The sequence below is a fragment of the Mesoplodon densirostris genome, chromosome 2, assembly GCF_025265405.1.
Source record: "Mesoplodon densirostris isolate mMesDen1 chromosome 2, mMesDen1 primary haplotype, whole genome shotgun sequence".
Classification (NCBI taxonomy): Eukaryota; Metazoa; Chordata; class Mammalia; order Artiodactyla; family Ziphiidae; genus Mesoplodon; species Mesoplodon densirostris.
Genome location: NC_082662.1, coordinates 23,142,072 through 23,164,908, shown reverse-complemented (window position 1 = coordinate 23,164,908; position 22,837 = coordinate 23,142,072). Strand labels below are relative to the sequence as shown.

The 22,837-nt window shown below is 48.8% G+C and overlaps 1 protein-coding gene across 1 annotated transcript; it reads right to left on the bottom strand.

Annotated features, from left to right (window-relative positions):
• Positions 1–966: 966 nt before the first annotated feature.
• SESN2 (sestrin 2) lies at positions 967–18,849 on the bottom strand. Its single transcript, XM_060089259.1, has 10 exons — positions 18,397–18,849; positions 11,411–11,476; positions 9,315–9,512; positions 8,746–8,928; positions 8,422–8,634; positions 7,688–7,838; positions 7,271–7,389; positions 6,723–6,913; positions 3,562–3,706; positions 967–2,797 (listed from the first exon to the last, which is right to left on the bottom strand). The coding sequence occupies exons 1-10, from the start codon at positions 18,457–18,459 to the stop codon at positions 2,711–2,713; spliced, it is 1,416 nt and encodes a 471-aa protein (XP_059945242.1). The 5' UTR covers positions 18,460–18,849; the 3' UTR covers positions 967–2,710.
• Positions 18,850–22,837: the final 3,988 nt, after the last annotated feature.

Below are 22,837 nucleotides of genomic sequence, written 5' to 3'. Positions count from 1 at the left end.
TTTTTGGCAAACTTGAGGCACAGTGAAATTAATCAACCCTCCCCCTCCCAGGGATAATAAATGACTAAGTCAGGACCAGAATCTAAGTTTTGTACTCCAAGTCTGACTTACTTTCTCTCATACCCTATCATATGACTCCAGAAGGAAGAATGAGTGTATAGGAACACTGCAAAAATGAAGAAGGGAAAGGGTATAGGAGAGTCAATCAAGGGAGGCTTCCTGGAGGAGACCCAGTTTTCATTTTATGATGGCAGTACTTAGAGGAAGTGGGAAGCCAGCAGGAGAGGTCTTAGCTCTTAGTCATGATGTGGTTTTTCTGATAAGCTTGCTAGAGTTCCTAGTGCCCAGAGAAGCTAAGAAGCTTGACCAAGGTCACACAGCTACTAAATGGCACTGGCACAACTTGGAGTCACATCTAACTCCTTATGCCTGGATCTGTCTCCTTGGTGCTGGGGAGGGAAGGATGAGAAGCAAGTAAGAGTAATGTGATGAGGCAGGAGAAACAAAGGGTCCCCCAGAAATTCTCAAACATCCTCCCTCTGCCACAGGCCAAGGCCTCAGGATCAAGTTGACCCCAGTTGCAATCCTGGTTCCACCACTGACCACTGATGCGGCCTCAGCAATGTCACTTGACCTCTGAGTCTCAATTCCCTTACAGGATTTTGCTGTGGATTCAGAGAAATGACTCCAAGTACCCAGCCCGGGGCCAGGCATAGTGAGAAAAATAAGATGGCCATTATTATTCCACAATGCCAGGCCAGCCACAGATGAGTGGCAGGGCTGGACACCCAAGGGACAAAAGTAGACTTTTAGTGCCAACCACTCTCAACCCTGTGGTCGTGGGCACAGTGCTTAACAGGGTAAGGGCTGGCAGGTCAGGTCCATGATGCAATCACAGCTCCCTGCTTATGCCAAGAGGTGAACCATGACCCTTAGGAAATGGAAAAACAGCCCATTAACAAGAAGTACAAAACAAAACCTCAGTGAACTTTTATTTCTCATCATACAGAACTGGTAGCAAAGGTGAAGATTTCTGCACTTGAACACTGAATACTCCTCCCCACCCACCCAGGGACACGTACAGTCATCTTGTCCCCTCTGGAATCCAAACCCCAATGCTGGGGCCTCTTGTCTCCTGCCCAGCTTCATTGCAGGGAGGGCTTTGAGGCCTGAAGGGGGTGCCAGTCGCTTGCCCATGCCTGCACGGGTATGAAATGTGGCACAATGACCAGGCTCCTCTCCTGCCCCACCCCAGAGAGGAGGGTCAGAAGCAGCAGCAGCTTGGCCCTTGCCTTTCTTCAGTCACCTCCCAACTGGTCAGAGAGGAGGCACATACTGCTGGAGGAAGGGCAAGGGAAGTCATAATTCACAGCTTGTTTGCTACAGAAAGTGCCTGGGATCAGTCCTCGGCTGCTTCTGCCTCCAAGCAATCCACCTAAAATCGAGGAGAAGGGACAGAAATTGGGATGGGGGTGGGGAGGTCCTTGGTAGGTAGCCCGGAGAGACTGACTACAAGAGGCGGGGGCTCCCCAGAAGCCCTTGAGATCCTGCAAGAATTGCAGTTGGCTGCTGGCTTCAGAATCTGAGTGAAGGCTCAAATATCTCAGAAACTACCCCTCAGTCTGCAACTGTGGAAATGGAGGTCACCTGGCCAGTGCCAGGGCCCACAAAAGAACCCTGGGGTCTCCTGCCTCTCCCCCTGAGCCATGTGCCACCTAAACCACCTAGAAAGGCTTGCTTTTTTGGCAAATGTTTGTGGCAGAGCCATGGGAGATAGCAAAGTGGGGTGCCAGCTTCTGCAGGGCAGGTGCAGCTCTGGGGAGGACAGATTTTTCCCTGTCCTCTCAGACACTGACTATGGCTCTAGGGTTGAGGCCCTGAAGAACCTCACCCATAAAAAACCGAAAACAGAGAATGTATAATATAATACTCCCTCCTCTTCTAAAGGCAAAGTGACCAACAGAGAGTCCAGACTCTCTAGAGATAATCTGCTTGTTTGATGTGCTTGGTCTCTCTCCTGGGGCCTCATACCACCAGGTGTGGGAGAAAAGGGTAAAAGGGCAAACAAAGGAGGTCAGAGGAACTGAACTAGGACTGGGGCAACCAGGGAACGAGAGGCCTGCAGGCTGCCTGACAGAACAGGCTTTTGGGGAGCCAGATGCACAAACCAGCTGTGACCCTGACTTTCACATTGATGGATGAATGGCAGGTGGGAGGTAATGAAGTCTGAGAATGAGGAAGCAGGAGGAAAGGCAAAGCCGCTTGGAGTGTCAGTCCCTGGAGGTGTTTGCCCCTCTCCCTTGGGGGCCAGGCCAGGGACTTCCCAGGCCAGGAAAGCCAAAGTACTTGTGCTGCCTGGGCCCCTGCCTGCTGGCACACAAGTCTGAGCTCAGCCCATTTTCCTTCCTGTGCCCTTGGCCTCTGGGGGTAGGGGCAGGAAGAAAGGCCTTGGCGCCTGGAGATTTGCTAGTCCTCTTCCAGCTCCCAGGGGCAGAGCTGAGATCCCAGAGTCAGTGCAATGATCCTGTCCATTCCAGTGAGAAGGAGGGTGTGGCTCAGGGGCTGCACATCACACACAGGTCCACCACCAGAATAGGGTGGGTGGGAGTGGGACAGGCAGGCTTAGAATCTGTCTCCAGACAGAGAAGTCCTTGCAGGGAGAAGGATGCACCCAGGGTCAGCTGCTCCAGGCCCAGGTCCTGCACACGAGTCAGGTCATGTAGCGGGTGATGGCGCGGAGGGCATAGAGCAGGGCGGCTTGCATGCGGGCCTCCAGAAGCAGCAAGTTCACATGGACCTGGGGCACAGAACAAGGGCTTGTTGGCAACTGATGTCACTCCTCGCCATCCCCTTCCCTCCCAGACTGCCACTATCCCTGACCACTCATCCTTCCCCACTCTTTTTTTTTTTTTTTTTTGCCATGCTGTGTGGCATGCAGGATCTTAGTTCCCTGACCAGGGATTGAACCTGTGCCCCCTGCATTGGGAGCACAGAGTCTTAACCACCTGACTGTCAGGGAAGTTTCCTACAGAGATGCCTTGACTTTTCCTAAGGCTCTAAGCAACTTGGTGCAAGGACTGTGTTAGAATTTCAAGCACATTTATCCCTATCACGGCTAATCTCTTCATCCCCCAAAACTAAAAACAATAGCTACCCCTGACATCTATTTGGGATCAGAGGTTTACATTCATTTTCTTATTTTATCCTCCCAGCAACCTTGAAAGGCAGGCAGTTTTTATTCCTATTGTAAAGAAAACAAGCTTAGAGAGGCAAAATGACCTGCCCAAGGTCACATGACTACCAGGTAATAGGGTTATGATTTGAACCCAGGTCCTTCTGGCTGCCACTGAGGACCCTGTGAAGCACACTCCTACTTTACAGGTGAGTAAATGGAGTCTGAAACCACACAGTGGAGTAGGACATGAACCCAGGACAATACACCCAGGAGCCCCATCTGGCAGAACAGACTTAGTCTAGGGCACCTCACTGGGTCCCGACCCCTTGCCTCCTCCATGGGCCAGTCTGTCTGCTTCCGTCCTGCTCCTACCCCAAGAGCCGCACCTTCTCTGAGTGGCGGAAGTGCCTCCAGAAGTGGTTGTACATTCTTCGGGTGGTCTTCTCTGGATAGCAGGCCACTGTCTTGATATAGACCTTGAGGTTCCGCTCCAGGAGCTGGTTCACCTCTCCGTAGTCATAGTCATCATATCTGGTTGGAAAGGCCCCAGTAGCATCACTTACCCTCTGATCCCACAAGTATCTCCTCTCCCCAGTCCCACCCTGCAGAAGGAGGAACAGAGAGTGGCAAGAAAAGGCAGAAGGTAGGAAGCAACTAGAAACTTCGTTCCTCTTAGAAAAACAGCTGATGTCATATATCACAGGCCACTGGACCCGTAGGGGAATGCACAGAGGGTGAGCATGCTGTATTGACCATGTGAACATGTATTCATGGCGTCCTCAAAACTACTGTACACTACTGTATACAAAACTATTGTATCCAATTTATTGTATTTCATCAGCCTCAATTTTATAGATGAAACTGAGGTTCAGAGAAGTGAAGTCACCTGCCCTAGGTCACACATCTGGGAATGGGATTCACACTCAGCTCTGCCTGACTCCAAGGTCATAGTCACTACTTTACAGCTGAGGCCATGCATGGAAGATGGGGCAGGAGATCAATGCAAATATTTACCCTGGAGAAGGAAGAGGGAAAGAGAAAAAGGAGCCAGTAGTCATTTTACAGATGGGCAAACTAAGGCCTGGGGAAGGCAATTAGCTTGTTCAAAGTCAACGAGCAAGTTGGTGACAAGCTTAGAAGCCACTTTGTCACTCCCTAGTCCACTGAGCCAGTGAGTCATCACAGATCAGTGAGGATAAGGAAGACTGGTTTAATTTTTCTTTTTTTTTTTTTTAAGTTAAAAAAATATATTTTTTTTGGCCATGCCACACTGCATGTGGGCCCTTAGTTCCCCGACCAGGGATCGAACCTGTGCCCCCTGCAGTGGAAGCACAGTTTTAACTACTGGACCACCAGGGAAGTCCCAGAAGACCAGTTTTAGACTAGAGGACAGATTTGGTAGACAAAGGTTTAGGAGTGAGGGCCATGTTGGAGAGTGGAGGAGCCTGGACCTGGCAGCTGGGCAGGAACTAGCCTGTGCCACACACACCCTAAGATGCCCGTCCATCCTTGGCCTTCCCTGACTTAGAAACCTGCCAAGGAGGTTGGCCAGAAGGAGGCTGGCCAAGCACAGCTCAACCCACTCAGTGAAATATAATTTACAGCTAGTAACGCACAGAAATGCACATTTTTCTACAAGGAACATGTACCTTTTTAAAACTTTGGGGATTTTTTTTTTTTTGATGCTTGGAATAATAGCTAAACTAGAAAAGCAAGAAAAAAAATCATGTGTTCTCTAAAATATGCTCTCATTTGATTAAACTGAGTAAAATAAATACAGTAGACAAGAAAGTCTTGTTTTTGTAAAATTATATATGTTTTGGTCATTTGTGCATGGAAAAAAGACAGGAAAGAAATATTTGACAATAATAAGAGCAGGTGGGATTATGGATGATTTTTATTTTCTTCTTTTTGTTATCTGTTTCCTAAATTTACTAAAAATCTGGCTCTTTACAAACATCAAGCATATCTTTTAAAAAATGAAATAACAATTATAATTTCAACTATACAAAAGCGACTACATAAGAAAGAAAAAAAGCAATGGAGGAAAACATCTCAGAATGTGGATGTGGTTGTGGAGTAGTAGAATTTAAGGAAATTGTTTCTTTCTTTAATTCTTTAAATTTCCCACAACATTATCAGAGTGAGGTTTTTAAAAATAAAAAAAATTGTTCTGTGTATATTTTTGACACGTAATTTCACATCTAGGGTTTACCTACAAGGACTTAGGCATAGGGCTTCCCTGGTGGCACAGTGGTTAAGAATCCACCTGCCAATGCAGGGGACACGGGTTCAAGCCCTGGTCCGGGAAGATCCCACATGCCGCGGAGCAACTAAGCCCGTGTGTCACAACTACTGAGCCTGAGCTCTAGAGCCTGCGAGCCCCAACCACTTAGCCCACATGCCGCAACTACTGAGCCCGTGCTCTGCAACAAGAGAAGCCACCACAATGAGAAGCCAGCACATCGCAACGAAGAATAGCCCTCACTCGCCACAAGTAGAGAAAGCCCGTGTGCAGCAACGAAGACCCAGCCAAAATAAATTAAACGCAGCCAAAATAAATTAAATAAATTAAATAAATAAATAAATAAATAAATTTAATAAAAGGACTTAGGTATAAAACTAATCATTGCACATGGTATTTGTCATAGTGAAAAACTGCAAACCACCTAAATATCCAACAATAGGGAAATGGTTGGATAATTACACTTCATCCATAACAACACTACGCAGTGGCTAAAAAGCATGAAAGATGTATTCACATCAACAAGGAAGGTGGTTCACAATAGATTATTAGGTAAAAAAAGCAAGTTGCAGAATATATCAAGTATAATTCCATCAATTAAAAAAAAACTACTCAAAAAAGATCAGAAAATACTTAGGTAACAGAATGAAAGTGTAATTCATCATATACCACACAGAGACAACCATTATCAAATAACATCTTACGGTACAGCCTTCCACACATTTCCCATGCATGTACACACTTTTAGTTTAAAGAAAAAAAAAAGGAACAAAAAGAAGATTCTGGTTGGCAGCCAGCTTTCTTTTCTTTCAATACATTTTGACCATTTTCCCATGGCAATATAAATAAACCATGATTATAATTTTTAATAGCTGCATAATATTTCACTGAATGGATATGTCATTATTTAAAATCCCCTACTGTTGGCATTTCTGTTGTTTATTATGAGAAGAAATGCTACTTGGAATGAAAATACAAATATAACTCTCTCTCTCTCTCTCTCTCTCTCTCTCTCTATATATATATATATATATATACACACATATATATGCATACACACAGATACATATACATACACACACACATATATATAAAATCTCCCTAGTTATCTCTGGGGGTCAGATTAAAGAGTTTCAAAAGGTAAGCATGGCTATTATCTTTTATAATCAGCAAAGAAATACATTTGCTTTGAAAAACAATATAGACAGGAAGAAAGGGAAAGAAAAACAAACAGAAAAAGGAAACAATTGTGAGCTCAGATTGAGGGCTTGCAATACACTCATGCCCTGGTCTTGCACTCACCTGATGCCAAAGACGCAGTGGATGTAGTTCCAGATGGCCCTGCGGAGCATGGAGGTATCTACTCCGCTGTGCATGGCAATGGTGTTGTAGGTGAGGCTATAGGCTGCCTGGAACTTCTCATCCAGCAGCTGCCCACCCTCGGGGTAGAGCCGCTGGATCAGTGAATAGCCATGGTCCTCCCAGGTATAATCCTGAGGAATGTAGGAAGGGGTCAGTGAGGAGACTGTTTGGGGCCCAAGGCTAGCTGGAGAGATGCCATCCTCTGGAGCACACCTTGGCTCTCCATAATGTGTCTCTCCACCCCCACAGATCTAACCCGCTGCTTGGTCTGGACCTGAGAAGCTGAGGAGGATGCAGCTTGGTGATGACTTCCTGCTTGTGATCAGGATCCCCTGAGCTTAGGGCACAGGTGGGTCCCTTCACATCCAGGGTCTCCCACTTCCCTCGTGGAATCCTGAGGGAGAGAAGGTGCCCAAATCTCTAACTACATAAACCACCCACCCCTGCTTGTTTGTAAAGCAATAGTAAGACCAGTGGGGAGAGCCTACCTGGGCGCGGAAGGTGGGGGGCGCCTGAGTCCCCCGCCGGGTGAAGTCCTCGTATCCGAAAGTGGGGTCTTCCACAAAGCACAGCATGTCTGAGTTTGGAGAGGGCTCCAGGATGTCCGCTGAGGACGTCAGAAAGAGGTCATGGTGAGGCCAAGGCATGGAGCACAGTGGCCTCCACTCCTGATTAATCACCATTAGGGGGCTGGGGAATGCAGAGCAGGGGGCCAGAGAAAGCCCCTCGCCACATCGAGTGGGACCAGGACTTCGGCAGGAGCCAGGCCTGGGGGAGGAGGTAAATCAGGCCTGTGGAGGCTGGGATGTGGCTGCAGAGGTGCAGTGCATGGAGGTACCTGCTTCCCAGCAGAGATGATGTCAGGAGGGGGCGGCCCCTGAACCTGGATGCCTGTGACCCTGTACCTGAGGGGGTCACCAGCAGGCTCTCTGACTTCTCCAGCTCAAAGCGGCTCTCCATCTCCTCCTGGGAGGCCCCCTCATCCCGCAGCAGGCTCTCCTGCAGCTGCCTCATGCGCTCCATCAAAGCTTCCACATCGCGGGCGGCCTCAAAGCCCTGCAGGAGAGACCTGGTGGTGGCCACCTACTCTTCCTCCCTGGGCCCCAGAAACCCCACACGTCTTTCCCACATGCCGGGCCTTCCCGAAGGATCGTAAAAGCCCTGTGCCTCCTCTGTGCCAGCCACTGCACTGGACAGCTCACATGGCCTGTGCTTCCCAAAGTGATGTTTAAGAGCGAGAGAATAGACACGGCTTCTCTGAGCATCAGCTTCCCTCACAGGAAAGCGCTTTTTAAAGTATCTGTATTTTAAAAATACAAACACATAAGCCACTTTGTAGAATGAGAGGCAAACTTTGTATTTTTAAAGTTCTAAAAGTCAGTGACTTTAAGCCCACGGGGCTCCATGCCGAGGCCAGTCACATGGTTATTTCATCTCATCTTCACAACCCTTTATGAAGTGCGAGTCTTTATCCTCATTTCCCAGATGAGGAAACTGGGTTTCAAAATCAAATAACTTTTCTAAGGCCTCTCAGTGTGCGATAGGGAGGCAGCTTCAGATAGGGAGGCGCTGTTTTCTACCCAAGGGCCAGGGGCCGTGCCAGCTTCCTCTCCCACCAAGACTGAAGCCCGTGACTTACCCCAGTGTGGTTCAGTGGGTCCCTGCTGGGGGGTGTGCTCTGCTCACTGGGGGGTGAAGGGGCCTGGGGGCCGGGGCTGCCCTCGGGGTCCCCCTCAGGGAGGATGCCACAGCCGAACACGAAGGAGGCTAGCGAGTGGCAGTGGGTGAGGAGGACCAGGGCCTGGATGAGCTCGGCCAGGGACCAGCTGTGCTCGCCTGTCTTCAGCAAGGCCTGGAGAGAAAAGGAAAGGTCAGACCTGCTCAGTGCCTGCCCTGGGCTGCCTGCCATGCCCCAGCCCGGCCCCCGTGCTCCCTTGGGGACCCGCCTCTCCGCCCACTGCACCTGGATGTGCTCCTTGGTGATGAGCCACGGCCGATGCGCCAGCAGCTTGTTGATCTCGCTGAGCTTGCGCAGCTTCTCAGGAGCACGGTGGAGGCCAAGCAGCCACTCAGGGTCACCGCCAGTCTGCAGAAACTCAGCCATGTGGGAGCCCACCAGGTAGGAACACTGGTGGCGGGCGGCGGCCTGGAGGGGGTGGACAGAGCCCAGATCACCCTCTTCTTTCTGTGCCCTGCTCGGGTGGGTACCCCATGGAGGGAACATCACAAGCCTCACTGTTGCCTGAGAGGCAGGAAACTTAGGTTCTAACCCCAGCTTTGCCACTGGTTTGTTGTCCTCCCTTGGGCAGGTCACCTGACTCCTTCGTGCCTCAGTTTCCCAATCTGCAAAGCAGGCATTAAATATGCCTCTCTTCAAAATCTAAAATTCGATGAATGGTCAGATAAAGCCAGGGCTTTGCTTTATGCTGCCCCTCCTCCTTGTTTGTGGAATCAAGCCCCCAGCAAAGAGATCTGAGGACCGAATCCCCCAATGTGTCCACCCCTACAAAAGTTAGGCTCAGACAGGCTTACCATGATGGCGATGTAGTGGCGCCAGGAATTGGCCAAGGGCCCATCCGTGTGCAGCAGCAGGTAGTGCAGGCGCCAAAAGCTGGTAAAGTAGTCGGGGTGCAGGCCCATCACCACTGCCAGGTTGTCCACCCTCCCGGAGGACATCAGCGCCTCCAGCCCCAGGTGTTGCTCAAGGCTCTCGGCTCCCTCCCGAAGGACCTGCCAAGCAAAGGTGAGGAAGGGATGGCTTCCCCTCCTGCCCTCCCCACCAAAGAGACCGACATATTCATTGCATTCATTGGGATTTTAATAGCAAGGAACTGAAGACAACCACCATGTCCAAAAAAAGGAGAACAGGGGAGGAAAAGATATTTCATTAAATGATTAAACAAATACTTATTAGACACTTTATATAATACTAGTTGATACTTATATAATGCTCGCTAAGTGCCAAGCACTGTTCAAACACTTTACATATATTAACTCATTTAATATTCACAACTATGAAATTAGAGACCTGTTTTCTCCAATTTTAGATAGGAAGCCTCAGGCACAGAGATTAAAGTACAGCTTCTCCTGCTTTCGTAGAGCTTCTGTTCTTTTTTCTTTTCTTTTTTTTTGGCTGTGCCGGGTGGCTTGCGGGCTCTTAGTTCCCCAACCAGGGATTGAACCCAGGCCCTCGGCAATGAAAGCGCAGGATCCTAACCACTGGACTACCAGGGAATTCCCCACAGAGCTTCTATTCTAATAGTGCAAATCCATGCAGTCATTGGAGGTGGATGCAAAATAGTTCACATTTCCTGAGTGATTTCTCCATGCCAGGTCTGAGTTTGGAGCGTTCCCTGCCTGCATTATCTCACTGATTCTTCCCAGTTACCCTGTGAGGTGAATACTATTATTTTCCCCCACTGACACATGAGGGAATCAAGACCCAGGGAGATTTCATTCTGTGCTCAAGGTTACAGATCTGGTAAATGACAGAACCAGGATTCAATTCCTGATTAACCCCAAAGCCTATTTCTTTCCTTTATTACAGAACAGGAGTGGTTACTTATAAATGAAAAAATAAAAGATAAGAACAATATTTGAGCTTAAAATTCTGGGCTACCAACATAAATAATCAGCGGGTGGTTGTGTGCTTTCCACTTACAAAGGGTGGAAGGAACTGAAGGGTTTAGACGTTTGTTAACAGCTCATTAACTGCTTGGCCTACACATTTAGGAGAGTAAGGAGGACAAGGAACCATTTGTCTTTGTTCACTGAAGGCCAAAGAAAAAGAAGGAAACTATTATTTTTTAATTTGCCTGTTCATGTGTTTTGAAGTTTCCCCCACCACCAGGCACACACTGGAGTGTCAGTTCCATGATGGCAAGGATTTTTGTCTGTCTTGTTCTCTGCTGTATCCCTAGCACCTAGAACAGTGCCTGACACACATTAATCATTCAGTAGATGTCTGTTAAATAAATGAATGCATGACCTGACTCAGTAGATGAAAGGTGTCTCTGTTGTATTAAGTGAAAAAATAAAACATAACAACCAAAAAAAACCACACCAAAAACCCAAATAAACAACAACCACAAAACCATGTTATAAACTATGACCTTGGCTCTGTATGAAAAAAAGTCTGGAAAACAGTGGCAAATGGTTAACAGTGATTATCTCTGTGGGAGTGGGATTGTAAGAGACTAAAGCTTTCTGAAACATTGGAAATTTAAAAATAATGAACAAAAAAAGAAAAATAAAATAAAAATAATGAACACATATTACTTTTGAAGTCGAAAAAAACTTTAATACACGTACAGTCAAGGATAAGAAGATAAACATGCATAGTTCTATCTTCTTAAGGAAATACAAGTCTTGTTCTGGGAATCACAGTTTGCTCATTACCTAGCTGTGTTATTATCACTTTATCTCTCTGAGCCTGTTTCTTCCCAGCAAGATGGGGTTGATATGCCTGCCTCACAGAGCTGTTTTGTGGATTAAATGGGTCAAGAACCTGAAGGGGTAGTTTCAAACCTGCAATTTCAAGAGACCAGCAAAGCCCCCCCACACACTCAATGCCCCATGTCCTTTCTTCCCAGGGACCAACAACAATTCCTAACCCCTTCCAAGCTTACCTCCTCCACTGGAATGAAGGCGCTGGGCCCTCGAGGGCCTCGCTGAGCCCGGCTCTCCCTCTGCTCCTAGAAGGAAACACATCATGGTTAGATGGAGGTAAAAGCGAGGACTAAGAAGATAGTTCTCTCTCCAGTTTTCTCCTCTTATCCGAGGGGTCACACTAAGTTTTTTTTTAGGCTGCACCATATGAAATCCAGGATCTTAGCTCCTCGATCAGGGATAGAACCCGGGCTCCCTGCATTGGGGGCACAGAGTCTTCACCACTGGACCACCAGAGAAGTCCCCCACACTGAGCTTTTAAAATCACCTTTCTGGCCCACCTTGCATGAAGCAGTCAGGTGGAGATATATACCAGTTTGGTGGGTGAAGAAAGGGTAAAGCGACCAAGAGAGCTTACCCCACAGGCTGAGTTCTTCAGGAACTGGGAAGGGACACAGGAGCCCACTATATAGCCCCGAGGGAAATATACAGCCACTGTGCTGCACATTTCCAGGAGGCCACCTTCTTGGCAGCCCTGGAGAACCTACAGAAGAAGTCCCCTTGTTCGTATCCTGAAGCCAGGTTACCAAGTCCCCTAGATTCCTATGATGCAGCTTCAGCCTCTCTGAAACCCACAGCCTCATCGATGGTCTCCCTGCGTCCACAGCCCCGCCCTCTCCTATCCATCCTCTACCAAGTTAACAGAACTAATGAATAAATAAAACATCCTCCCCCAACCCCACCTCTGGGACTAGGAGCAGATCTAGTGAGTACATGATCCTGGTGGTTTCTAAAGAGGGCAAACTTTCTGTAGCCAGAGTGAACTTTCTCGAGTGCAAATCTCATCACTGGCTTAAAACCCTGCCTCTGCCTCCTGTAGCCTCCCAGGCCATTAGTGGCTCAGGCCCACTGTGCTCACACTGGTCACACCTTTTGCAGAGCTAACTCTGTCTTCCAGGGTCTAAGAACCTTTCTTCTGATCCTCATCTGTGACCCCCCAATTCCCAACGTTTTTGCTTCTGAAAATGTTGCCTTCTAATTGTCTGAGATAGGTCTCCCTAATACCAGATCACATTCTGTGGAGAAAGGAGCCAGGTAATTCACACTAGTCTGCGAATGAAGAAAACAGAGAAAGCAGAGAGGCGTGGAGGGCAGGGCGGTACAACGCTGATGGTAGCAGCTATTCTGACGTGGCTGTATTGGAGCCTCTATGGAAACCACCAGTTTTATTTATCCATTTGTTTTGATACCTGGGAGGGGGCTCTCAGCACTGGCCTTAGAAACAGTTTATCCAAACCAGAGTCACACCCTCACTGGACAGAGACGGTGTCCTCCTAACTCTCCCCATCTCATTCAAATTTAGACTTACTGCTAATCCTCAAGTGTCCAGGGACTAAAGATTATAATTGAACCTTCCTTTTCACGTAGCCAAAAACCTCCTGAGGGAGGCAGAGCTCTGGGGCTCTGAAAGACCACAAAGGAAAGAACAAGGGTCCAAAAGTCCCAGGCATGAGTACCAATTCTGCTGCCACTAACTTGCTGTGTGACTCTGAGAAAGTAACCTAAACTCTCTGGGCCTTAATCTTGGACAAAGAAGGTAGCTGGGCTGACTGCTTAGGCCCCTTTCAGCCCATACTTCTGGGATCTACCAGGCCAGCCTGGTCCAAGTCCAGCATAGAAACCACCAGAGTCCCCAAGCACTTCCGTTTCACCTTCCCTCCTCCCTCACCAAAGAGAAAAAAAAACCTAACAGCTCTGTCTGGGAGATAAGGATTGCTGACTCCACAAACTGGGCCTCCCCCTCAGGGGACCTAAGGACAGATAGAAAACCACAGCCAGGTGTGGTGGGGAAGGGCAGGAAGGAACTGGGGGAGTTGTGGGGGGTGGGACAGGGAGGGCCCACCAGGGTACTAGTGAGGGACAGCGAACAGCTTTGGGAATCCCTTCCCACTCTAAAATCTGCCCCAGGAGCTGTCAAGGGAAGAAACTGATGCCTGTGGGTCTTTAAATGATAGGTCTGGATCTACCAACATTATCAGCCCTGATGAAGATGATGATGATGATTGTGACGATAGAATACTGTTAAAAGATAGGGGCTCTTGACACAAACTGTCTGGGCTCAAATGACAACTCCACCACCTATTATCTGCTAGCTATGTGAGCCTCAGTTTCCTCACCAAATTACAGGGTAATAGTACCTACTGTCACTGGGTAGTCATGAGGATGTAATGAGGTACTGCCTGTATAGGCCTTAGCTCAGTACCTCTGTCACAGCAAGCACTTAACAAGTCAGAGATCATTAACCTCATTGTTATTTCAAACAAGGGCCTCTCAACCCAAGCTGCACATTTAGAATCCCTTTGAGAAGCTTTTTAAAAAATACCAATGCCAAGGCCCAGCAATTCTAATTTAATTGGGTGCGGCCCAGCATAATTTGCCAGGGAGGGAGTGCCATTGTTTCACACCATTTATTGATCACTTTCTCAATTATAAGGCACTGTGTTAAGTGCTTTCCAGGTGGAACCAGAATTAATCTGTTCACTCAACAAATATATATATATATATTTTTTGCGGTACGTGGGCCTCTCACCGTTGTGGCCTCTCCCGTTGCGGAGCACAGGCTCCAGACACGCAGGCTCAGCGGCCATGGCTCACGGGCCCAGCCGCTCCGCGGCATGTGGGATCCTCCCGGACCGGGGCACGAACCCACGTCCCCTGCATCGGCAGGCGGACTCTCAACCACTGCGCCACCAGGGAAGCCCAACAAATATTTTTGATGACTACGTTGCAGGCAGCAAGAGTACAGGAGTGAAAAGACAAAATCTTAGCTTTCCCAGAATTTACGATCTAAAGGAGAAAGACAATCAAACAAATGATGAATAGGATTTCAAATCATAGATTATATAGATGGGTGGGGGAGTGTGTGCAATATGTCAGTCCTAGTAGACAGGGAAAGCCACTGAGGAGACAACCTTTAAGTTGATATCTAAATATCAAATATTTAAATGAGTTGATGGGCCTGTAAAGGGCCTATAAAGATCTAGGGAACCAGCATTCCAGTCAGAGGTAACAGAAAGTGCAAAGCCCTGAAGGCAAGACCAAGTAGATTCTAATCCAGAGCTCCAGTACCCTGAATGCTTCCCCAACCTAGACAGCCAAAACTTGAGAGGAAGCAGACAGGGCAGGGGCCCACCACCAAGAGATGACACCTCCAAATCAGCCCTCCCCTACTTCCTGGGGTAGGAAGTCAATAATAATAATGGTGGGTAACAACGCTGATTACCATTGGTGAAGCATTTATTTCATGTGCACGTTAAGGGAGTTCTACTACCAGAGCTCCCATTTTACAGATGGGGAATAAGGTTCAGAGAGGTCAAGTCACTTCTGGTCACTCAGACAGGAAGGACGTAGCAGAGTTAGGTTACAAATCAGGTTTCCTCAACTGCAGAAACTTCCTATTCTCTAAACTTCTCAAGGTCTCAGAAGCCCCAAGGCTTTGCCTCTGAGGTTCACCAGGAATGAGAAGCTCCTTCTCCGCCTACATTCCCAGGGGATCCACTGCCCCAATCACAGCCCTTGTCATCCTGCCTTGTTTCTTACCTTGAGAGCACACACTGGATCTAGTTCTCTGTTGTTATCCCAGAGTTTAGCACAGTGAGTCCAATAAAACTTCCTGCTATGATGAAATATTCTTTATCCGCACTGTCCAATAAATATGGTAGCCCCTAGCCACAGTGGCTGAGCATTTGAAGTATGACTAGTGCAACTAAAAACTGAATTTTTAATTTTAAAAAATCTGATTTATCTAAATTTCAATAGCCACATGTGGCTAAGGGCTACCATATCGGACAGTGCAGGTTCAGCACACCTGATAAAGGCAAGATCCCCACCCTGACTATGCGGATAAAGAAAGGAAAACCAGAGGGGGCAGGTGACCTACCCAAGGCAACACAGCTAGGATGGGGCAGAGGGAAAACCAATGAGTTCCAACTGAGGGGACCCCACAGGGCAGCAGGAACACTGAGGTCAGACAGCCGTCTGGGTGGCCACTCAACGGAGAGGGCTTCAGGCAAGTTGTAAAGAGAGGATAATCACCTCAGAGCTCAGCGTCTGGCTCTTGATTTAAGCGCTCACTAAAAGTTACCTTTCATATCAGCTTTCATATTACCTTTCACTAGCACACTGGTTGCATCTAATCTTCATCAGTTTGGGGGTGGGGGTGGGGGGTCTCTTCTGCACACAAGGAAAGATTAAGGTTCCAAAGGTTAAGCACCAGCTGACAAGAGGCCAACCTGAGATTTGAATTCAGCTCAGTCTGGCTTGTAAGGGTTCTGTCCACCACCCAGATCAGCCTCTTGGAGTAGCCCCAGCCTTTATTTCTTGGTATCCTATCCAGAGCCTGCAGCCTCCAGGACTCAGCTATGGAGACCTTTGAGGTCACTCTGCCGGCTGGGAAGGGGCAGAGACTCCCCTCCCCGTGGGCTGCTGAACTCAAGATACTTGCCTGGGCTTACACCTGAGAGGGAGACAGAGCCCAAGCAGCCTCTGATCTCCAGCCTCGCAGGGAGGGGTGTGTGAGTGGTGCATATAAACTCACATGCCCACCATGATCTGGCCGATTTCTCACAACCACCTGGAGGGAAATACGTCTTCTTATCCCTTCTTCAGAGACAGCTCACTGAGGTTCTTTTGGAGCTCAGATCTGACTTCAAAGCTTGCACAGTTCACAAGGGTCAGCTAAGCCAACAAGGGGCAAATAGTTACGAGCACCTATTAGGTACTAAGAACAGTGCTGGGGATGGGACGTACAGAGTGTTTCTAGTCTAGCAAAGGAGACAGACAAGAAATTCCTGATTACACAACTGTTATACTGTAATTGGGATAATAGCTCCTGCAATGGAGAAGGGGAACAGGAAGCAGGTATGCAGAAGGGAATTATCTGGTGGGGAAGGAAAGACTTCCCTGAGGCAGTGATGTTTCAGGAAGTGATTCTAGACCCCAAGAGGGCTCTGAGAACATACCACCAGTACGAGAGTGAAGCGTCTGAAGGCCTTGACCCGGTGAAAGCATGTGTGGCGAAGTGATGGGAGTTGAGGGGACTGTGCATTCCTTGTTCATACTTGTCCAACTTCCCTTGGGCCTTGGGCACCCGGCTCTGTAAGTTCAGCACCCTACTGTCGTCTAAAGATTCTGCTTAAAACAGACATTTCCCCAAGGTCCTCTTTTCTTCAGAGAGAATATGTAGAAAGGGGTCAGACATCACCAGCTTCCCCCCACCCCCGCCTGCTGTTGACAGCTGGCTTCCATCTAAAGGCCACACCCTCAGAGCCTTCCCAGTCCACCTGGGGCACACTCTTCTCCCCAGATCACTTCCCAGACACTGTCCCAAAGAGTGATGGACCAATTCTCACCTCAGGCAGGAGGGGCGGGCTCGGACACCCCCTTGTGAGACATTCTGGGGAAAGGGAAATATGTGCTGTGGCCACAATCTAAAAATAGCTAGCGTGTTTGATACAGGACGTAGCTGCTATGCTCTAGGCACTGTGCGTTGGCCTTTGCATGTATTCTCAGTTAATTCTCCCAACAGTCCTTTGGAAATATGACCAAATCTCCACAGGAGGAAGTTGCTGATCATAGAAGTAATCATTTGGCCAAGGTCACACAGCAAGTAAGTGGGAAGGCTGCCACATGGACCCGGAGCACGCCTGCTCTAGTGCCCAGGTGCTCCAATAAATAAAATTATTTCCATAAAGAAGGAAAAGACAGAATAAGGTAGCTTGGTCAAAGTCACGCAACTGAGAAGTGGCAGGAGCAGTTTTTGTCCCAGCACTTGGGGATCCTAAACCATGACAGGGAAAGGTGACAAGCTAACAGAAAACCGGGGACCCCCGGAAACCAGGCTGCTCAGAGAAGTGCAGCTGTTTTTCCCAGGGTCACAGTTCAGGACTAGCACTTGTCTGACTCCCAACCCCAGTAAGACACTTGCGCCAGGCTCCATGTCTGTAAACTCAAGAAACAAGCAAAACTCTCCGTTGTGTCAAGCACACTTGGAAATCCTAGAGACACTCGAGCCAAAGAAAGAGCTATTCTGCTGGGTTAGTGAAGGAAGCCTCTCTATAGCCCCTCCTGGGCCTCAATTTTCTCATCCCGTAAATTGGGGCTACTATTGATGGTATAGCTCATATTTTGCTAGTTTAATCCTGAGGACTCAGCGAAAAGGCAAAGCCGGAGCCTGGCATCCAGTAGGTGCGTAATAAATAAGATGGCCATTGTCCGTGGCGGTGGTAATGGGGGAGGGGGTGTCAGATTGGGTCCAGCCGTATTCCCAGCCTTACTGCAAAGAGAGTCCCTCCAAAACAACTTCTGGGACGTCAGACCACTTAGTAAGGCACAGCCAAATCGGCGCTTGGCTTCTGGTGTCGCGGCCAGGGTTTTCCCCCTCTCCCCCGTGCTTTGGCCGCGGCGTAGCCGGCAGCCCGCCAAGGCCCCGAAGCGCCCACGCCCCCAACCCAAATCGGGGGTGCAGGTGGGGGCGGGGGACGAGATCGACCTCCGTTGGCCAGCCCCAAGTGCTCCAATCCCCGAGCGGGGGCACTGCAGCGGGTACAGATCCTACCTAGAAACAGTTCCTCTAGCCCCAGCCTAGAGGAAGGGATCTGCGGAAGGGGGCGGGGAGGAGGAGTGGTCGGGCCGCTGCGCCGGGATTTGCCTGGACTTGAAGACTCCCTCGACCAGGGCCCAAACCCAAGATAACGTCGAGAAGGCTCCCCTCTCTTTGGCCAGGAGTCCAAGGGAGCCTTGGAGGGCTCTACAGCCCCGGGGGTAGGGGGAGGAGGCGGAGGGAGCCGAGGCTGCCAGTTGATGCAACCCCACTCCGGCTTGCGCGCTCCACTCCCCCTCCCCGAGCCGGGTGGGGGTTGGCTCACAGACTCAGCTCGCGACAGCCCGAAGCTCGGACGCGGCTCTGGGTTCAAGGGAAGAGTGGCGTCGCTCGACTGCTGCTTACCTCTCCGGCCCCGGGCAGGTAGCCCTTCAGCTCGGCGCGGCACTCGGAGTCCGCAACGATCATGGTGTGCGCCAGGACCCAGCCGCGGCTCGCCGACCGCCCGTGCACCCGAGGGGCTTTCGGACCGACGCGCGCAGGAAGCCGGGACTGCGGGCCGCTGGGGAGGTTCTAGAGCCCCGGGGTGTCTCTCGGGGTTCCAGAATGCTCCGAAAGCCCAGGATCCGGGAACGGCCGCCGCTGCTCTGGACTCCCCGCTCGTCTGACTTCTGGATGGTGAATGGCCTCGGGAGCCTGGGATTGGCCGCGGCGCAGGGGTTTTCACGGCCGGGAGCGCCTCGGAAGTCCGCAGTGGCCAGGGCTGCTCGCAAACCCAGCGCTCCTCAGCATCCCCACCGCGGAACTGCCAGCGCTCTCCGGGCTCTGACACCAGCAGCTCTGCTCTGCCCGCCGCGGTCCCTGGGGAAGGGCGGGGACACAAAAGCCCCGCGCCGCAGCCAATCAGGTGCCTGTTTCCTGGGGAGGCGGGGCGACACCGCCCTCTGGAGCCTGCGGCTCAGCCAATCGGCACCGGGAAGCGCCCGGGAACTCTGGGAGCTGTAGTCCGCCCCGGACGAATGCTGCAAACTTTTGCAAGAGGGTTTAGTCAGATTGTTGGCAATACCAGACGAGAGTGACATTCCGGAGAGTCATTAAAGCTGCATGACGAAACGGGACTTCACCGGGCTGGGCCAGAGAGCCGGGTGTGAAATCCCTCCCAAGTATGTTCTTCAGCTTTTCAGTTCCTGGAGGGACTGGTTCGGGTTAGGAGAGGTAGTGCTAATTACAGAGCTGACCGCCAGATTTTGGAGATCAGAGCACACAGCCCGGTTCCTCTGGCCTCCGGGAAGGCTCCATCTTAAAATGTACCAGACACAGGGAATCCAGCTTATTTGTGGAGTCTCTGGAAAAGCCTTCATTCATTGAAATGTCCATGGCAACCTCTGGTCTAACCTCAGTCCCTATTGCTGCAGTTTCCCCTCTTCTGCTCCCTTGGGGCCTCCCACCCAGTCTTCCATCCCCCTCTTCTAAAAACTTTGTGACAAGGTATTCTACTGTTTCTTTTTTTTCTCACCTCTCTGGCCACTCCTTCTCTGACTCCTCTTTCTCCTCCCCCCTCCTGGAAAGTGGGTGTCCCCCTAGTTACTGTTTTCATCTTTCCTCTCTCCAGGCACACTCTCCCTCCCTGATCTCATCCATTTCCTGGCCTTCAACTCTCCATTTGGAAGTAAGTCACTTCTAGCAGCACCTCAGCACCTCAAAGCTGAATTCGTCTTCTTCTTTTCCCTTCCCACAACCTCTTCACAGTTTTTCTTCAGAGCTCCACTTTTTGTTTCAGTTTTAAAGTTACTGTTTACTTGGGACAGAGAATCCTGACAGGAGCGAAAGTGGACTGTATGACCTCCGACATATCCTCTGAGACTTCCTAGGTCTAGGCTTAGGATTCCAAAGACGACCCTCTGACTTGGTCTCCTGCCTCCAGTCTCTTGGGAGAAGTAAATTAATCTCACCCTCTGCTGAGCTCAGGCACTTGGGCTGGGGCTCTACTGTAACACTTATCACAGTCTACCTTGGGTTGTATTTTTCTGTGTACATGTCTTATCTGACCCTTTTGATTATAAGCTTCTTGAGGACAGGGTCCACATCTTAACATCTTTGTCTTCTGCCCTATGCCACCTAGCACAATGTCCTGCCAATAACGTGTTCTTGTTGACTAAATCTTCCTTTGAATTGAATTCCCCTCGAAATCACACCCCACCCCAATATGTCAGATTCAGCTTTTATTTTCAAAATCTACTCTGTAATGTCAATGTTTAGATCAGCTTTACTGGTATTTCATCGGCTACAGAATAAAAGTCAAACCTCTAGATTGGCATTCAACATCTGCCAAGATCTGCCTCAATTTACCTTTCTAGCCCTATCACTGGCCACCTTCATGTTCCTTGTTTGATCTTCAAGCCTTTCTCTGCAAAGCTCTGGCTACTGAACTCCAACCCAGCAATCAATGCCTTTATTGGTAACTGTGGCCTGAATGAAGGCTTCAAAATCCTACTTCCTATAGAAAGTATTGCTTCTTCAGCTCAGCTGAAAATAATCTCTCCCACTGTTCAACTCCTCAACACATTGTTTCTACCTTTTTGTACCACTGGCCTTCAAATTTGATTCAGCCTTATTATGGTGTCTGAATGTCTTACCCCTTCTCTCCAACTAACAATGGAATATGTTATTGACCACTTTTGCAAAGTGAGGAAACTCGAGTTCAGAAAAGTAAAACTTTGTGTCAATGTCATATAATGTCTTCTTTTGACTGCACCAGACTGTGTCAGAACTCCTTTAAGGCAGGAACTGTGTCTCTCTATCCCCCACTAGCATGTAGTGAGTCCTCAGGAAATACTTTTGAATTAATGAATATGAGTTGCTCTCCTTTGTAGAATGACCCTTTATAACCTTCAAGGAAGCGACTAAATCATTCCCAAGGCTTCACTTACAAAGTTAGTGAATTTGTGAAAAGCAAGAGATACTGGTATTCTCAATTGGATGAGGTTTTGTGACCCAAACTCCTTGGAAGGAAAGCTCAGAAGGGACACAGATACTACCATTTACTGAGCTCCAACAACAGTCCAGGATACATCTGTTATCTCATGTAACTCTCACCACAATCTCATGAAGTAGTCATTATGGCCCCATTTGACAGATGAGGTTACTGAAGCTAAAGAGGTGTGTTGACAAAGTTCAGACAGCTTAGTAATATGTTGAGTAAGGATTCAAACCTAGTCAGGGATGACTCCAAAGCAGAAACTCCACTGCACCACTGATGAAAGACCTGAATATGTAAGAAGCAGGCTGGCACAAGGAACTGATGCATAAAGCAAAATTCTAATATATTAATTGGGAGAAACATAATTGTCAAGTGGCCTATAATTGATGGGGCAGTACATCCCTCTTTATAGGACAGCCTCCATGAAAAGACAAATTATCATCTGAAGGTGGCTAGGGCAGTTGGAATCTGAGCAAAAGGAGCCAGTGAAAAGGCGAATCCCTGAACTAACTCCACTCAGAGCAAAACTGCTGGTTAGGGCTCCGGCTTCTTCCCTCTCTCTTTCATTCACTAAATATTTATTGACCACCTAGTGTGTACCAGGCACTGTGCTGGGCTCTGGAAGTCCAGCGGTGAAGCTTTCAGCCCAGGAGGACATGGCCAGGTGACATTGCCTGGGTTTGTTCCTCCCCTCCCCCATGCCTTGTATTTTTGGCTCGGAAAGATCCACCTCCTGTTGCCATACTCTCCACTCTTGCATCAGCTGTGTTGAGGCCACTGATTGGCCAAAGCTCTTTTTATTCCTCAATCACATGCCAGTCCTGAAGATACTTCTAGGTTGGACTTGAAATGTTTCTGAGGTTTCTTTAGCTTCAGACCCTCTCGCAGATTTTAACCCTAATGGGATTCTCATCTGTTCTGTATTTATTCTTCCTAAATTAATTTTCTAATCCCCAATTCTGGGATCACTTTACTATAGTAGAATAGTCTTGTACCTAGACCAGATCTGGGGTTATGATTTTTCAGTCCAGATGTAATTTTCTGAGCTCTTATTGTTTTGCCACGCGCTCTCCTCCCATCACAGATTATAATTTCTGCCTTGGGGGAATTTCAGGAAAGAAACCCAACTCCAGCTGATTTATTTGATAAAACCAAAGCAGACTCAACCTCTGTGGCTCATTCATACATTCATTCATTTAATTACTCATTAAGCAGGCATTTGGCTAGGTGCTGAGGGAGGTTCTTCTGGCTGACAGGTCCTGAGCCGTCAAGCTATACAACCAAAATGGAAACTGTACCCAGGAGTTGTGCATTAGGGGGCACAACAGCCACAGACTCTTGAAAACAGAGCCAACTCTCTCCTAAGAGCACTGCCCAGGAGTCAGGCAACTAGGGTGCTAGGTTTTAGCTACGTGACCCAAAGTGAATTTCTTTTCATCTCTTGGAATCTGTTTCCTCATCTGGAAAACAAAGGAATTGAAATTAGCTCTAACCCTCCAGAGCCACTGTGGAAAGAACTGATGTTGGGCAATACATATAATTCAGGTTCATCGATTGTATCCTGAGGTCAGAAATCTTCAAAAAGCTTTCAAAAATTCACCCCTCTTAATAAATAAAACAAAAAACCCGACGAGCTCCAGTTTGGTTTTGTCGGCTGTGACAAAGGGTGTGCGTCCTCAGCGCACCCTGCAGGCAGGACTCTGCTATAGCTCAGAACGGGCTGGGGAAAAAGGTGGATTTTTCAGTTCACAGAATCGTCAGGTCCTGAAAAGAGGTCAGGCAACAGCTAGGTAAAGATTGTGTGGTTGCTGAGGATTCCCCTGCTGCCACCAGGAACCAGACTCCCCAAGGACCCCCAGCCCGAAT